Source organism: Scomber japonicus, chromosome 2 (genome assembly GCF_027409825.1).
Source record: "Scomber japonicus isolate fScoJap1 chromosome 2, fScoJap1.pri, whole genome shotgun sequence".
NCBI lineage: Eukaryota > Metazoa > Chordata > Actinopteri > Scombriformes > Scombridae > Scomber > Scomber japonicus.
This window is the reverse complement of record NC_070579.1, coordinates 35,531,472-35,549,986: the sequence shown is the minus strand read 5'-3', so window position 1 is coordinate 35,549,986 and position 18,515 is coordinate 35,531,472. Positions and strand designations below refer to the sequence as shown.

At 39.5% G+C, this 18,515-nt stretch overlaps 1 protein-coding gene across 1 annotated transcript; it reads right to left on the bottom strand.

The window, feature by feature from the left end:
* Window positions 1-169: 169 nt before the first annotated feature.
* On the bottom strand, window positions 170-16,026 carry LOC128366760 (collagen alpha-1(XVII) chain-like). Its single transcript, XM_053327527.1, has 48 exons — window positions 15,948-16,026; window positions 14,402-14,881; window positions 14,183-14,230; window positions 14,048-14,101; window positions 13,863-13,910; window positions 13,553-13,696; window positions 13,019-13,111; window positions 12,467-12,532; window positions 12,287-12,367; window positions 11,984-12,034; window positions 11,584-11,745; window positions 11,367-11,447; window positions 11,215-11,259; window positions 10,562-10,684; window positions 10,183-10,473; window positions 10,004-10,081; window positions 9,860-9,886; window positions 9,679-9,741; window positions 9,496-9,600; window positions 9,354-9,416; window positions 9,060-9,095; window positions 8,920-8,973; window positions 8,633-8,704; window positions 7,942-8,004; window positions 7,606-7,677; window positions 7,452-7,478; window positions 7,331-7,366; window positions 6,679-6,714; window positions 6,446-6,562; window positions 6,142-6,240; window positions 5,973-6,032; window positions 5,806-5,856; window positions 5,628-5,690; window positions 5,460-5,510; window positions 5,321-5,347; window positions 5,136-5,186; window positions 4,910-4,981; window positions 4,650-4,670; window positions 4,273-4,398; window positions 3,798-3,929; window positions 3,438-3,500; window positions 3,175-3,237; window positions 3,023-3,088; window positions 2,742-2,873; window positions 2,510-2,650; window positions 1,183-1,332; window positions 975-1,055; window positions 170-210 (listed from the first exon to the last, which is right to left on the bottom strand). The coding sequence occupies exons 1-48, from the start codon at window positions 16,024-16,026 to the stop codon at window positions 170-172; spliced, it is 4,185 nt and encodes a 1,394-aa protein (XP_053183502.1).
* Window positions 16,027-18,515: the final 2,489 nt, after the last annotated feature.

Here is an 18,515-nt window from a genome sequence, read left to right as displayed (position 1 = left end):
AACTTAGCTTAGTAGATAGTGTTCATTAATATAAAAATACAATCATATCACATACAAAAAAACATCCACTGTGTGTTTTAATACACACACCATGTTTATACACATCAGACACAACTCCTGATCAAACAGATTTCACTTAGAGAGGTCTGTATATTCAGTACTGTGGCTCTCACACAACACTCCTCCTCCTCCTCCTCGTCAGTGTGATGTCTGCAAAACAACACAGAGAGAAGCAGCAGCATTAAACAGTTAGTTTCAGTACTAACTAATATTACTGATGCATTCATGTGCATGTTGCAGATAATCGATACAGTTCGACATGTTTCATAAGATCATATTTAAAATGACTTTTTTTAAAGTGTTTGTAATGAAATCAAACATGACAATTAATGCTTCTAAGATGTAGTGGAGTATAAGTATGGATCAGAAAATGGAAATGATCAAGTAAAAGTAACTTTAAAGCATTTGAGTGTTTTTAATGTACATCAAATACCAGCATTTTTGCTTCCATTGATAACAATCACGTGTAGTTTAACAGTTCAATTGATCCCCTTTGTTCAAAGTTACATTTAAATTATTATCTTTCAAGTGCACAGATTTTATGCTTTTATTCATCTAGATATATATACGTATAAATGTTTTCACCTTTGTGTCCTGAACGTCCTTCTAGTCCAGGAAAGCCTCGTTCACCTGTGTCCAGACAGAGTAGATTACTTTGAAATTTGGGCTGTTCATTAAGAACTGACAGATAAAGTCAATAAATTGTCACTGTAGATTAGTAATGGAAGGAAAAGCTGCTGAAGGACACCAAAACAAGTGGGTTGTTAATAGAGAGCCTCCCCTTTTTTCTTCTTTTACAAGTGGTCTGATTTTACTGAAAAAATAACACTTCAATATTTTTGGTAAAATGTGTTGTAAGCGCTATAAAACCAGTTATTAGCTTTACTTCCTTCCTTAAGGATTTTAAGATTTACCTCTCTCTCCCTTTGGTCCTGGGAATCCTGTGTCTCCTTTCTGTCCTGGTCTCCCAGGTGGTCCTGCAATGGCTCCATATGCTGTGGAGGTCAAATACACTTGTTACCAGTCTGAAATCATAAGCTCAATTATCCTTTAGCTATTTAATCTTTTCTTCTAAACTGAACAACGGTGAGTGCAATATTATATTAGTAAATGACTCTTTACTTTTTATGTATTCCACTAAATCTGTGACATTATCTTGAGAGCCAAACAATCGGCTATATCCGGGGGGGCCTTGAGGGCCAGGTGGTCCTGGGGGTCCTTGGGAGACGTGGCTGTTGTACTGCCTCATAATGTCGTGCAGCACACCATGTGCTGAAAATGAGAGAAATGATGCATGTTGAAGTGTCCGCTACTGGTCTTGGAAATCGTACTATGTAAGTTTATTTAATTGGTAAATTTAAATACATATGGGGGGACATGCTTAATGTACTTTTTTGTTTTGTAATCATTTTGGTCATAATTCTTTTTCTATCCTTTACATCACTATTTGGATTAAGAATTCTTTGCTTATTTGTGAAAAAATAAAATCTCTTACATTTGATGTATTCCACCAGGTCTGTTGCATTTCTATGAGAACCAAACTGGGTGTACCCTGGGGGTCCTGGAGGTCCAGGTAGTCCTGGAGGTCCTTGGGTGACTCGCTCAGAGTCCCTCACAACATCACGAAGCAGACCATGAGCTACATGTGATGTAAAGCCCAGTAGAGTCCAGAATTATTGACAGTAAGTGATCAAAATGATATACAGCAGATGGAATGTAATAAGCATTGATAAGTTTAAGCTCCTTCTTGATGTGCTTCTTGATTATTTTGACACCTACATTTGATGTAATCAGTTACTCTGACAGCCATATTAGAGTAGTCTCCAGTATCCAGGTTCCAGTCTCTGGCACTAGGCACACCTGGTTCTCCCTTGTGTCCTGGGGGCCCAGGAGGGCCTGGCGGACCAGGAAGTCCAAACATAGCTCCTCTTACACCATCATCTGGAAACCATATAACATAACATGACTTCAAAAGAATCAATGACTTCATTGAAAGAGGACCGATCATATGTGACAGATAATGCAGATAAACACTGTATACAATGTGGCATTTTAGACACGATGTGGCAAGATTTATGTTTAGATATTATTGTATGGTTGTTATTGGTAAGTCTTGTACATGTCAAGGTCTTTTGTCAATATCACATGTCCACTTGTATGTAGTAACAAAAGTATATAAGAACAAGAAACAGTTATTCCCTATTGTCTTTGGATACACCTTTTTTTAGCCTATATGCAAAAATGTAGGCGAAAATACAAAAGACTAACAACTGTTTTGAATACTTTCCCCCAAAACATATCAATTCCAGGACTTAGCTGAAGCTTAGTCACAAGTCATACATTTGTAACTTTCTGCATACTGTCAGATTTAGCTCAGATAGTATTACTTAATGTTCAGTATGGCTTCACTTGGTCATAAATAGCTAGTGAAATGTGTCTTTAAACTCACTCTTGACATAATCCTGTCGTTCAGCATTGAGCAACTCTCTGTTGCCATGCTCAGTATAAGACAGCAGTCCACGGATTGGACCAGGGGGGCCCTCAGGTCCTGGGGGACCAGGGGGCCCTGGAGGGCCTCTAAAAGCAACACCTTTGAAAAGACAATGAAACAGGAAAAAAAATTGACTATCTCAGATTATTTCACATAAAGCAATGAAACAAATATCTTCTGTCAAACTCACTTTGCAGGTAGTCTTGAATGTCTGCGTTAACATAGTTCCCAAGTACTGTGCCAGGTGGACCTGCTGGTCCAGGGGGACCTGCTGGTCCAGGTCGACCAGGGACACCAGGAGGCCCCTGAGCCTGATACCCAGCTAGTTGGACAATGAAAATGAACATCTGTTTGCTTAAGAATGCTACTAGATGGAATTACTTTAAAATAGATACTCTACATTAACATAAACAATATGAGCTCCAAAATCCGATGTCACTAGGGGTCATATTAACAGCTGTTGGTTCTTACTTGATAATGAGTTTCCAGGGGGTCCAGGAGGCCCAGGAGGTCCAGGAAGACCTACCATCCCCCTCTCTGGTGATGGACAGGACCCACAATCAATCTCTCTCAACAGAACAACTTTTCAATAGATAACCAGCCTGTCCACCTGTAGCACTCACCATTCATCAGACCAAGGACATGTTCAGCCACTTCCTGTGTAGTGAATTCGTAGCTGTTCTGGCCTGGAGCTTGAGGACCTTGAACATCTAGCATTCCTCTATCTGGTGACAGACAGGACCCACAGTCAATCACAATTATAATCTCTCTCAACAGAACACTGTTTCAATCGATAACCAGGGGGTCCATCTGTAGCACTCACCAGTCATCAGTCTGAGGACACGTTCAGCTACCTCCGCAGGGTTAAATCCAGAGTTGTCGTGGCTTGGAGCTGCAGGAGGTCCTGGTGGACCTGGAGGACCAGCAACGTATCTCCTCACGTCCTCTCCTGGACACAAATAATTAGAAGTCTTATCTTGCTGTGTGACTTGTTTCTGCCTTTGTCATCTGTCAGAAATGTGTGAATTTTAAACAGTGTCAAATAAGACTTACGTTGTAACAGGCCAATGATGTCATTGACAGAGATGGATCCAGGTGGACCTGGAGGACCAGGAGGACCAGGAAGGCCAGGTCCTCTACCTGAATCTGAATCTGTAAAGAGTTTAGTTATAAGGAGGTTTCACCACTGTCATAATGGCAGTACTGTGTGTTAATGGATACAATATTATTATTCATTTAGTCCTACTCTGGATGAAGGCAATGACTCTGTTGGCCACATCGTCCACCTGCCCGTTCTCTGAGGATCCTGGAACCCCAGGAGCCCCCACAGGACCTGGAGGCCCAGGAGGCCCAACCAGGTACTGCCTGATGTTGCCATCTGTAGGTCAAGACAATGTTGTCTCAAAACTTGCCACATGACTTAGCTCATTGTTTCATCCAATTGTAGTGTTACATATTTTTACATTTTAAGGATTTCAAGGGTTTTATTGTCATTCCAACACATTTTACATGTGTACAAATAATAATAAGATTATTTTTTAAACACACAAAAAACACACCAAAAAAAAGCCCATAAAATCACACAAAGTAAAATACTGATAATATCAGATAACAATAATGAATATGATAAATGGTTTAAAAGTATACATCTTTTTTTTTTAAAAAGTAGTAAAATATGAAAGTATCACATCCTAACCAAAATAATGAAATACATTAATTACTCTGAATGTACTCTGCAATGTACTGGCCCACATCAGTTGATTCAGACCCACTCCCATCTCTACCAGGTACACCAGGTGGTCCAGGAGGGCCCGGGGGTCCTGGGAGAGCAGGTCTAGATGATCCACCTAATATGACAGCACAGAGTCCCAAATAAAATGACATGTCTATAGTATAATTTGACAATGCAGTAATGACCCTGAGTGGTGAAACCAATGCAGTAGTGATTTGAGCCGTAGTTTCTTCTAATGTCCACAATATATTGACTCGAAAAACAGTTTCAGGGAAATAACTCCACTTTCTTTGAATAATTTGTGAAGATTATGATTAAGACACTGTTTTACTACATACAGTATAATGATATTTAGGATGGTCTTACCAGTTGAGACTCCAGGATCACCTATGAGGAACACAGTCTAAATTTAAAAAAATATCCCAAAGAGAAGATGGGATACTCAAGTGTTTGTGTGTAATCATTCACTAGGATTAAGTCCTCTTTTGTTCAGTTATGTAATAAAACATGAACAAAGGAGGAGGATAAATTATAATAGGTCTGCATGAAAGGATTTGACAAAGTTACACAGAACATGTGATTTAGCTTACCCTTAGGTCCTTGTGGACCTTCTTGGCCTGGTGGACCCTGAGGGCCTCTTGGGCCTTCTCGGCCCTGAGGTCCAGGGGACCCCCTAGATCCAGGCTGACCTGGAAAGCCTGAAATCAAAACCAAAACATTGATTCAGCATTTGGTGAAAAAACTTGAGGGTTCAGTATTGACGCGAGAAACAACTGAAGAAACTCCATTTGCTGTAGAAAACCATAGGATAATATAATAGGACAATATATAAAGCATAAAAACTCTTCATACCAATACCCTCTTCCCCTGGACTTCCCGGAAGACCTGGTTGACCTGGTTCACCTGAAATAATCATCATTACATTCCGTTATGGAGTATGTCTTCTTTCAAAGCCTTTACTTTTTAACACTATGATGCTTGAAAATCTGTGTAGGCCCAGCAGCACTACAGTGTGTGCACTTTGTTTATTTTCTCACCTGGGTAACCTTGTTGTCCTTGCTCACCTTGGGAGAATGAATGATAGGAACATCTCTTAAGTTTTGTTATCCACTAGTCCATAAAAATGGTTTTATGAGCTATTTCAGAGGCCTCTAATTTGTCACCTACCTGCTGAACCTTGCTTGCCAGGGGGTCCAGGAGGTCCTGGTGGTCCAGCAAAGAAGGTTTCTAAGACAAAAATGGTAAAAGATGCACCAATCATGCCAAGCAGAAACAGCAGAGGCTGAACATGACGTGTCCAGTTTCAATCTACAATACAACTAGAATCAGAATCCTCTCACCAACCTGAGGTAGGCACAAAGCTGCCAGGTTCTCCTTTCTGTCCTGGGGATCCTGGTACCCCAACACCTGTTCAGACCAAAATCAAATAAATGAGAAATGTCTTTTATCCTGAAACAGCTTAAATCATCCTGTATGCAGATGATCAATCAATCTCTATCTTTGTCTGTCTGATCTTCTTTACCTGGCTCACCAGGAGGACCTCTTCGTCCTGGGGGACCTTGTTTAGTCTCACCTAAACAAGAGTGCCAACAAAAATGTAATAATCAGTACTTTAATTGAAGCACCAATCCAAATTGGTCGCTAATGCCCTTTGCATCTTCTAAATAGCTTTGAACATACCGGGATGACCTTGAGGACCAGGTGCTCCAGGAGGCCCTGGAGGTCCTGGTGGGCCAGGAGGTCCAGACACTGAAGAAGATCCTGAAGAAGAAATGAAAACATAGACAATAAAGCTGTGTGTATTACTGTCTAACGCTGTGTTATTCTTGATATGGTAACCAGAGGTACTTACCACCACTTCGAGTTGCACTGAGAGTTTCTGAACCAGGCTCGCCGGGTTTTCCTTGTCCTCCCTTCTCCCCCTTTTCTCCTTGTTCTCCTTTCTCTCCTTGTTCTCCTTTCTTTCCTTGTTCTCCCCTCTCTCCTTGTTCTCCCTTCTCTCCTTGTTCTCCCTTAGGGCCTTAATGATTATATCAGTGTACAGTTACACAAAAAAACTGTTACACAATATGCAATATATACTGTATCTACAGTCCTCACACCCATCTGTCATCTTTCAACCCATATCAGATGCTGTACTTTTGTCAACATTTTAGATTTACCAGGTGATCCTGGGACACCAGCAGGGCCAATGGGACCAGACAAACCAGGGATTCCAGCAGGACCTGCAGGCCCAGCTGGCCCAGGTGGTCCGGGGACGGTCAAAGTATTGGAACCAGCTAGAAAGAAAATGTGAGTGTCAAACATCACTTAGATTTTGTAAGACAATATGTTTTCCTTACAAATGCACACTACACACTACTTGTTCATGTGTAAATAGTACAGCTGTTCATACTTGGAGCGATGACTTTGCCAGGTGATCCTGGTTCACCTAAAAGACAGAATTATATTAGATTACATGATGAAACGTTGTTGTTTTTCAGTTCTTCATCTATGTTTCAGTTATTTCAGTGATTTTATGTCTTCCTCTATTTATCATGTGAATTCATGCCTAGTCATCTTTCAACATTACAAAATTATGGACATACAGTATATTAATAGTTTGATTAGAAATTGCCACATCAAATTTAGTGTGCAGATTATTATTATAATTAAAGTGTGACTACAAGCTTCTTAATAGACATCCTAGCGGTGACATTAGTAATGGCAATGTAATAGTTTACCTTTTAAACTAATTCAAATTCAACTGTACTTTGTTATATGCTAATAAGCAAATCTTAGCATAAGGCAGACATGTCCAACATTATAGACATGGTAGACATCATACCTGCTAACCATCAGAAAATTAATAGCATTGTCATTGTGCACATATTAGTATGCTGCCATTACCCCTCGTCTTGCTGTTTTACTATGTGCTTGCATTGTTTCATGAGTTTTTAATTATACAATTTACAGCAATTCATACAAACCAGATGGGTGCTGACCATTGGCTGTATGTGCTGACTGATAGTTAATTATGTTTCATTAGAAAGCAAATGGGACAATACCTTTAGAACCGGGTTGTCCTGGAATTCCAGCAATACCTGTGGCAACGTGAAAAGTATTACAGAATACAAACTGGAATCTGTAAAGAGAGTTAAAGAATGAATTTTGGTACATTTTTCATACCTGGGGGTCCTTGAATCCCAGGAGTACCTGTTTGAAAACAATTTCTTGGTGAGGCTTACAGTCAATTAAAAAATAAGTAATGCCTCAAGCAACTGATTACATTACAAGTTATCATGTATATTGCAATGTCTGATGTCTGACAGTGTGATGGTACCTGGGGGGCCAATATCTCCAGGAACCCCAGGTGGTCCTCTTACACCAGGAGGTCCCATTGGACCGGTTTCCCCTGCAATTTACACAGGGAGATTTGTGTATGTCAATCTGTCTGCCATAGCCATTACACCTCAGGGTCTTTTCATACCCATTACATTTTCTCTTTATTTTCAACTCTGTGTCTTGATGACATTTCCTATTATTGTGTTCTTAATATCATATCCCTAATTATCCAACAGTGCAACTCTCTTTTACGGCATAAACTCATTTGACGAGGGATACGAGAAAGCTGTCCTCAGCGGTCTTGGAAATCTTATTAACTTGATTTTATTTTCACCTCCAATTCCTTTAGATCCCTTTTGTCCAGCGGAGCCTGGTGGTCCAGATTGTCCTGGTTCACCTTTAACCATAAAAAAACAGTAATAATCAAAATCAAGGGTCCATGTGATATTTTAAAGTCAGTACAATACCATACAACTATAATACATTTGTTGAAAGTGTTGCCTCTTATGGCAGTTACAGGATAATGGTGAATACTAAAATGTTATGTTACAGCGGTACAAGTAGAGCAGATTCACAAGTTAGCTGACTCAGTAATGAGTCAGTTAACTGACTCAGTAATGCCAGTTACACAACAAACAGGCTGTAGTAGCAAAACCACTGAATGTTTTGAATTGAGTAAGGCTGTGTTTTATTTATTAAGAACTTTTTAATTTGTGAGAAAATGAATGTGCTATTCTTTAAAAAGTTACACAACAATGCTTTAATACGATGCCACTAATCACTACCACTAACTTTATGTGCAGAAACTGGAGGCATAATGTATTCTACTGTACTTATGGACACAGTGTGTGTACCTATAGTAAAACACAACACAGAAGAATCATTACTGATGTTAGGCACATTACTGTTTTAGCCACATTAATGACTCTATTCTACTGTGTTTTTACTGGACCAGTTTGGTATAGAAGTTGTGTATCTTTTTTGTTGAGAATGATATACAGAGTGCATGATATTCTAGGACACACCTGCCAGTCCACGTGGTCCCCTCTCTCCATGATCTCCTTTGATTCCTGGCAGGCCTGGTGTTCCTCTGTCACCTGCATGACGGACAATCAAAAGTGGCAATGGGGCAACCGGAAAACTGGTCTAAACTAACAAAAGTTATCCTTGCTTATATCAAAGATCAATACTGTAGTTAACTAATCAATCACTGTTTTTAGTATTTCATTGTCATTGCCACGTTTGCTCTAATCACTTCTTTCATAATTTCTCACTTTATATGTGGGTTTATGAAAAAAAGCTTTAAAGGTACCTTTTGCTCCTGGAGTTCCTGCTTCACCTGGGAAACCCTTTGAACCAGGTGCACCTGCACGGAAATGATAACAGATTTAAAACACAACTGCTAGCCAACAGGGAATAACAGACCAACTGAAATTGTTGTGGTGTCTTTACCAGGGTTTCCTGAGGCACCGTGCTCTCCCATTGCACCTAAACCAAGAAGAACATCATTAACACTATTGGTATTCCATTACTAAAAATCACTATATCTTACATTACTGGCACATGATCTAATATGTTCTCCTTCACTGCTTATGGTTTCCATTCAGTTTAATAGTGAACATCTATTTCTTATTGTGCAATTATTTCACTAGTTTTGTTAAATGTAAGTGATTTGTGATTGGGCTAAACATGCAAAAACAGAAGTATGGTCCTTTGATCTAATTCCATCATGACCTTTGACCTCACCTTTTGGCCCCACAGGTCCAGGAGCACCAGCAAGACCAGGACGTCCTGGCTCACCTTGTGATCCTGTCAAAATGAGGTTCAATTATCAGAATAACCTCCTGTAGATTCAACATGGTTGACATAAACATGCACATTTTTTTACCTTTGTCTCCTTTCTCTCCAAAACCAGGTGGTCCAAGCTCTCCACGGGGGCCCATTGGTCCCTCCCGGCCCCTCTGGCCTTGTGGTCCCTCAGTTCCTTGTTCGCCTGTTCAGAAAGAAGATACAGTCGTGCTTTCTCTTTTCTATTGTCCTCGTTCATCTTCAAATAACAGTAAAAAATTACCTGCAGTTCCCTTTGGACCTCTTGGACCATCTATTCCTGGGTGACCCATCTGCCCAGGAGGACCTTAAGATTAAAGATATATGAGAGGAGAAAGAGGAGGCAGTGAGTTTTTGTCTCTTCTCTGGGAGGAAACATTTTTGAAAAAGCTTCAACAGAAGAGGAACATCGCCCTCAGTCTTACCTGGCACACCAGGGAAACCATTATCACCTGTAAAACACACAGATTTATAGCACTTCATACCAGTTTATATGGTCTGATTCTAAATATATGATACTTTTGAAGCCAGGAATTAGGAATTTAAGTAGATATACAGTAGAGTCTCACCTTTTTGTCCAAGTGCCCCTGGATCACCTTTAGTTCCTGGATCTCCTTTTGCCCCTTTCAGTGAGTATACAAGTGTGTCTAAAAAAACACACACACGCAAACACATTCACACATGTTGTTTCATGACCACCACTATATTCGAGCTGAATATAACTGATCCATGTGTTATATTTCAGTACCTCTTAAAGCATCCGAGTTGAGTTCAGCCCTGACCAGCTGTTGAACAGTTCTCTGCAGGGCAACACCGTCTTGTCCTGATCTGGCCCCAGGCCCACTGGCCCCCAGGCCGATGCCATTATCAGAGTGGGTCAGGGTGGGTCCAGAAGAGCTCCTGTCAATGTACGATGAGTCCAGTGGGTCAATGATGTTGATGCCAGAGGAAGCAGAGAGGCGACTGGAGCGAGCTGATGAAGTGCCAGTGATGGTTTCCAGAGCATCAACGCGCTTCTTGAGACGTTTCACTTCTTCACCTGTGTGGTCAGAGAGAAGATGAGGTGAAGATGAGATATGCAGGACACATTCACCACCATTTGTGAAGCTAAAAGCTTCCTATCATACCCAAAGCTATGAGTCCAAAGAGGAGACCAAAGAGGAGGAGCAGGCTGAGCAGGAGGCCCAGGAGCCACTTCCACCAGCTGCAGCAGGAGCAGAAGCCAAAGCCGGATTCATCTTTACGGATCTCTGACAGACAAAAGAGTTGAAAGACGGATTTTTAAATGTTTCTGTCATGTTTGTATTTTGTCCTTCTTAGACAGACAAAGATAACAAACTGACAGAAATAAGAGCAGATTCACAAAAACTTCTCAGGACAAAGCCTTTAATGTACTACTTACTTACTAAGGTTTAAGTACTTTAAGTACTGTTTCTGAACTATTTTCTTAATCTAACCTTCAATTTTATTGTTTCTTTTTTGTGGTGGTGATCAACTATGTCTCGGTCAACAAACCCATTAACTCTGTACAATCACAACTTGTCCTTTTACATTTTAAGTTGTATGAATTAAATAAACAAGACGTAACATGCTCACCATGCCCTATAAACAAACAAATATGTGTGTTATATATCTTATTATTAAACTTGACACATACTTTGCCAAAATGTCTTGTGTAACATCTTATGTAACCTTTAAAGTCCTGTTTCAACACTTTAGTGAATCCAATTTCTGGTAAGGAGTTCATCATAAAGGTAAAACATTGGGCAGTTTACAATACCTGCATAGGTGGCTTTGTCTTTTGTAGCAACTTTCACAGTTTCAACTATGCAAAAAAAAAAAAAAAAAATACAATGAATCATATGCTAAACAATAAACAGAATGAATCTGGTTCAGTTTAGAAGCTGTAAGATTCCTTGTCTAAATACATACATTTGGTATCTGTTCCTTGGTCCAATGTGCTGGCTGATTGCTTCTGTTTCTCTCTCTTAAGTGAGTCTTCAGAGTAGGAAGCTAGAAGATAGACAGTTATTAATAATCATTTATAGAGCTTTGATAATATGGGCTCTAGAAGACTAATTTCAAGCATTAACAGTACAGTATTAGTAGCAGTGCTGGAAGTTATAGAAATAATAGTATTTAATAGTACCAGCAAAAGCAGAAGGTGCAGCAGACATGAACTGCTTTCCCGTGTCTTTGGTCATGACCAGCCGCTCTGTCTCCTTCTTGACAGGAGCGTTCTCCTTCTCGATCAGGACAAACTTAAAGTCTTTTCCTGATGCCTCTTCAATGGTGGGACTGCTGGGTCTCACTGCAAGACACAAACATGACATTAAACCTTAAATGTGCTTGAAAGTGACTGAGTGTAAATGTTATGTAGCATCCAGTGTTGCTAAACTAAAAACTATCTCAATTTATGATTTTTTTCCATTTATGACATTGACGCATGCCAAAGATTGGTATTGTCTAACAAAGGTTGGTACAAATCGATCTCATGAATGACAATAAATGTGTTTTTTATCCACCAGCTAATCAGTCTCAGGTCTCACCTGTGGTGGTGCTAATTCCAGTGCTGGAGACATTTTTCTGCACACCATAAACTGTAAGAGACAAAAATACATTATCAAAAAGTAACTAACTAAAGAAACTAAGGGTTAGGGTTAGTTATTTGGTTTCGGAGATTATTTTGGGTGAAACTGATCTGATATTTTTACTGATTTAATACTGATGACTCTCAAAAGCTCATTTGATCATCATAACTAGTTATAACACTGAGACACGCACTCAAATATGTATTCTAGTTTAGTGCTGTTTTCCTGGTACTAACATACAGTATAGTCAGGTAGCTTTACCTATTGGTGCAGTGGTTCCAGTAGGAGAGAAGACAGCAGAACTGGTACTGACAAGGTTATTCTGAACACCATACACTGGGACTGAGACAGAGGGGGAAAACAACATGATTATCTCATGTTAGTGCCAAGCTGAGGATCTGATCATCCCAGTGGACTGTGACTTGACAGGAAGAGGCTTACCGGTGCCACCGACAGACAGTCCGCTGTTCGCAGAGGGGGAGCTGAGTGTCAGGTTGTTCTGAACTCCTGCATATGACAGAACACAACAGAGTCTAATTCTTCTTTATAAGACTCATCTCTAAGGGTCAAATCTAATACCGGGAGTGCATCACAGTTAAAAATAAGATGCCACTGAATCAACTGACTTATCCTAAAAACAATATATTTGACTGTCAACAACTCCTGCTGCTTTTTGTTGCCCTTATGAATACTATTAGGCATTAAGCCATCTACATGTCATGTATCTCTAAATATACCCACATTTTCCTACAGTCTATAGCAGGAGCTTACATTACAGAGTATGTGGATAGTATGTTTTTTATTTAACCCATAAAACATTCAATGAAGGTGCACTGCAACAAGGGGAATAATTATGTTTTTTATTATGGTTATAATTAAACTAAATGTCTGGATCTTGTTTAGTAAACAATAATTATGGTTTATTAATTGGCCACAGTCTGCAATAACATGTAATTAATTCTTCTGAATACACACAAAAGCAGTTTGACTGACCTGATGGGTAGACAGTTGAGATAGTGGACAGGTTGTTCGTGTTGTAACCATAGCTACTGTTCACACCTCCAGACCAAATGCTGCCATAGTGGTCTAAAGAACAGACATCAAAGACAGACAATGAAAGATTAAATTTGAAAGCACATTAAATATGCTGTCCATCACCTGGAAATAAAGGGACTAGACAAATGGAGAGAAAAAAAAAAGATATTATCCAAAGACCACAATGACCAAAAGTCACACATCAGACAACACTGAACATCTTAATTAACAATATGGTAGTTATACAAATATGGGATAACCCAATCAATATTTTGCAAACATAAAATACTCACAGTACCAAAAACAGCTAAAACCTTACTTTAAATTCAAATATTTTATTTCATGATGGTGACTGGGCAGCTTCTTTGTAGCACAGAGGGTAAACTACCATGCTCGGTTATCTTAGGTTTTTGAAAAAAAGTGGTATTGAGATTGAAAAGCAGCCCTCCATATTCCCAAAGCTTGAACCAAAAAATTACTGATTGGTTGAACCTGTGCTGGAGCTCTCAGACATGGTCCTGGTTTCCACGCTGGCCTTCTTGGGGATAGGTAGTGTGTTGTTAGGGGACTGAGGGGGGCTGCTGCTGGTGGAGGCATTTCCTCTAAGCAGACGCTTTACGTCATCCAGCTCCGTCCCTGCACAGCAGATGTATCAGTGGATATCCAACAGACGACCATTCAGTCTACAGTTACTATCTATGAAACTATCAAATTGGCTATATTTCATGATTACAGTATATAACAGTCTAACTGGTTTGAATACATAATGTGAATATGCATGGACATGAAGAATCATACTCACAACTTGCTGATGGAGAAGCACTCTGAAGTCTGGCTCTGATCTCACTCTCTAAAAGCAGAGACAGAAATTGTGCTGTAATCAATATTCTCAAATTTTCATATCTATGATCACAACATATAAAGATTGAACTTGTATTAGTATAATTTGTATTGTTTATACACTATCTCTTTAACATGTCAGTATACCTCTGCTATGACTTCTCCCTCTGGTGGTAGAAGTTGAAATTGCACTTGAAACGCCTGGGGGAAAAACAGATTGATTGACAGTTTGAATGGATAAACACATTCCAGACAATAATCTGAGTGTCAGGCAACATTTACCATACTCCTTCCTGTTGTACTCTGGAGAAGAGTTTGCGCTTGAACTTTCTGGACCTTTCATGGTGACAAAATAAAAAGTATGTTAGCTTTCAGTTTACTGTCTCTCCTCCACGTCTTATAAAGTAATGTTGGCACCTCTTTCAAAACTATTAAAAAAGTGAAAAACAAGACAGTTTGGTGAATCAACATGAACTGATTGACCCTTAATGAATGACTAACCATCAAAGACCTCTGAGAAAGCTGTAGCCTTGGTGGACATGCCCTTCCTCTCCCTTGGACTAGGTGAATGAGTGCGCGTGGAGGACGATCCTCTTTTCACTTCCCCAGATCCTCCTCCTCCTCCTGAGCTGTAGCTGGTCTTGGTCACTGTGGAAACTGTCACAGCACCCAGACCCTCTCTTCCCCTTTCTTCAATACCAGTACAGAGAAACCCAGAGGACATGCTTGAGGACCCCCCTCCAGCCCTAAAACCTGCCCCAGCCCCAGCCCCTGCCCCTGCCAGGCCACCTCCGGAACCTGCTGAGCTCCCTCCACCTGAGGATACAGCCGAGGAGGATCCTCTAGTGGAGACGCCAATGCCTCCACCAGAGCTGGTGCCATGAGAGCTGCTCGATGTGATCAGAACTGAGCTGCTTGTGCTGCTAGAGCCTCCTGATGCAACTCTTCTACCTGACCCACCGGCACTCAGAGAAAGATCACCTAAAGGACAGAAAAAGGACCCATGCCTCATTATGACAAGTTACAGTGATCATTCTTAAACTTTTTCTTTAAAATCATTTCATCCTTGATTTCATTCATTTCATCTCATTTAATATCTGAAAGATAGATCTTATCAAGGTCCTCAACCAACTTTGAGATGACACTGCCTGCTGGGGCTGAGGGTATCTAATTGCCTACAAGACAGCACTAGAAAAGTTAATTTTGTACTATAATATAATTTTTTGGCAGCTCTCCATCAGCTACGCCTGTGGCTGCCTAGTACTGTGCCTGAACACGTCGTATTCATCTATACCACTGAATGCCTCACGAGGTTGATTTATGACATGGACATATAACATTGTAGCTACTGGTGGTGCTGCCTGGGGTAGTGCCTTTTTGTCTGAAAACTGTATAAAAATGTATATACAAATGATCACCTGGCTGCTGTCTCCTTAGCTCCCTCTAGTGGCAACATATGAATATAGTATATCGATATAATTCTCTGTCTACTACTATTTTTAAAGTAACATCATTATTTTCATCAAGATAAAGGGGCTATAATGCATGTTTAAACTGACACTGGATCACAAACTTCAATCCACTGTACACTCCCTGGCCAGTACTAAACGCCAGACAAAGTTAGAAACTAGTAAGCGATTAGCATCTTTTCCACACAACCACTGGGGGTCACCAGAGATCCAGAGGTGGAAAGTAACGAATTACATTTACTCACGTTACTGTAATTGAGTAGCTTTTTTGTGTACTTGTACTTTTTAAAGTAGTTTTAAAAATCTGTACTTTTACTTTTACTTAAGTATGTTTTGTGTGAAGTATTGTACTTCGCTACATTTTAAATCACATCCGTTACTGAGTAAAAATGTTGGCCGAATGTTTTTAAAGCAAAGAGTGTCGTACAGAATCATTAACCAGCATAATACAATGACTTAACATTCATGCAGCCTGTTACACCTGGCAGCTAGCTCTCATAGCGACATATAAACTCTAACACAACACAACAAACTCTAAAAGATATGTCCATTAGACGTCGTGCTGTCATCTGTCTCACTATTCGTGTAGGACGAAGCATTGAGCATGATGCGTCCACGTGAAAAGGACAGCGTCGGAAATTTGAGCGTTTTAAACATGGGTACTTAAAAGTTTGGTCTTCTTTGGGTAATTTAAAGAAAAGTTATTGCTCTTGTGACTTTGACCCGTAGTGATTCATAGATTTGCAGTAGTTAAAAAAGTAACTAAGTAACTTTTACTCAAAGTATTTTTTTAACAAGCTACTCTTTACTTTTACTTGAGTATATTTTTAGACCAGTACTTCTACTTGTACTCAAGTAAAATTTCATCAAAGTAGTGGTACTTTTACTTGAGTGAAATATTTCAGTACTCTTTCCACCTCTGCAGAGATCAAAATTTTCCAATTGTACACATGGTGGCTTTAAATAATCACGTCTGTTAACACCAGACAAAATTAACGACTAGCTGGTGAACATAGTTGAGAAATTAAAAGCTAATGAGCCAGATATATTTCTCAGGAGTTGATGGGGATAAAATGGAGATAAAAGGACAATACAATTACTAGTGAAGCTTTAAATTCAAAATGTACAATCCCAGATGTGTGTAATCCTACAGCAAAATGACTGATGGCACAGTTTACTTTGTGATATCAGTCTAATTGTTGTTACTGATTACCAGTGGCCACTGTAAAGGAGAATGCTTTTATTAAATATAAAGAAATAATCTTGTCTTTATTGTTGTTCTTCTTTTCTACCATGCAATTTTAAAAAGGCTGGTACACTGCTCTACAAATACTTTTTATTGGAGCTACTTTCTATTGGGAAAAAAAATAGAATAAGAGAATACATTTGGAGGGTTTTTTTTGGAATTGGAATTGTGGCGAATGGACCCTTTAAATGCTGTCAATCAGCCAATTTCATATACTGTCATCATCAATATGCATCATTTTTTTAAACACCATGAGTGCTGTTTGAATTAAAATACTATGTTTATTAATAAATATGCATTTCACCATAGCCACAGTAACAGACCAAGTCTTACCATTGTTACTTTCTCCAGCACCTCCACCAGAAATGACGGTCTTGGTTATGGTTAGGTTGTCCATCCACTGCTAACTGTGACAAAAAAAACAACAGAAAATTCACTGTTTTTCTTTGTTCCTGCTCAAAGGGTTTGTGAGAAAATATCTATTATCTCGAGTGAAATACGAAAGACTAAAAACTCTGTGGAAAAAGCAGATTTTCATTACAGTGAACAGGAATGTTATGATACCCTGAGGCAGTATTTTCACATAGTCCTTTTGAACAGGTCATATTTTCGCCTGATCATATTTCTTCCTTTTTGTAGCCATGTCTCCCGTGGCAATGGCTCTTTAGAATCCAACATGTCATTGATTTAAGGGATACACCTGAAGCTCTAAAGACAGAGCAGACCTCTTTGTCGGTTTAATAAATGTGGCTGTCCTTTCCACACAAAGGGCCATTTTTGTTTATAAGGTAATTATAAGGCAAGGCATTGTAGGGACCTGGCTGAAACTGGTTTGAGATTTCATTCCCGCCTGGAGGAAATAACTTTAAATCTTTCGGGTAGACTGAAATCATAATAATATTCCGGCAGGTGGAACCCATTAATTCCTATAAAAGTTCCTCAGTGTTGCATTAAACCTAAAAAGCCTAAAAGATCAATCTTGCAGCTCTTCTAGACTGTGGTCAGTCTGAATGGATAACATTTTTATAGTGAAACAAGTCATTTTGCAGGTGTTGTGACACTCCAAAAAATGTATGCACTGCTTTAAGGAAGTCTCTATCAAATAGTCAATCGCAAAGTCTTTTAGGGCCCAATAGTATCACGTGATGCAATTTTATGCTTCAGCCACTATGTTAAATTGGCTGCAAAGCCTAGTGCTCCTCCTAGGGGCTTGGTGGTGGTGTCCACTATGGTGTCTTTTTCATACAACCACTGGGGGGCGCCAGAGATTGAACATTTCAAATTGTACACATGGTGGCTTTAAATAATTGCATCTGTTGTTTGTCTGCTGAAACTAAAAACTACAATGGTCAAAAAAAGGACAGAAAACAGCAGAAGTGTGTAGTTTGTTACATTCATACTGAAACAACATGCCTGTTGGATAAAAACACACTTCTCACACATTTGTGACTCACACAGGTAACATCTACAATGTCAGTTACACACTGTCACACATTGGCAAGATTGGCAAGACACTAACATGGAATTCAAAGAGGTTTTATGACCCCTGGAACATAATCAACATTCTCATAAACCTGACACTAAAATACAGACAATTGAATGATGGAAGGTTGTTGGCAATAAAAGTTTGTTCATTGAAAACAACAATTTGCTGGAGTGTGTTTTTGGAAATACTAGCCTGATCAAACATAGGAGCCCCACTGTGGTGCAATGTCACCACCCACGCAGCCTGCACCCAAAGGTATAGGCATGAAAAACGGAAGCAATGTCTAATATCTATAAATAAATTGATGTTAACGAAGCCAGGCACAAAGTTTTGTACATTTATTTGATTTCCAAAAGCAAAATACACTTCACTTTTTAGTTCCAAACTAACTGGTGATTATGTAACATCAAAACT

What these genes read in the sequence shown, in the direction of transcription:
- LOC128366760 (XM_053327527.1), bottom strand. Translation starts at nt 16,026, where the DNA reads ATGTTTAAAACGCTCAAATTTCCGACGCTGTCCTTTTCACGTGGACGC. An exon ending in AACTCTCAGTGCAACTCGAA is followed by an intron (nt 6,033 to 6,141) that starts GTGGTGGTAAGT and finishes GATCTTCTTCAG; the next exon opens with TGTCTGGACCTCCTGGCCCA. An exon ending in CAGCTTTGTGCCTACCTCAG is followed by an intron (nt 5,511 to 5,627) that starts GTTGGTGAGAGG and finishes TTTTTGTCTTAG; the next exon opens with AAACCTTCTTTGCTGGACCA.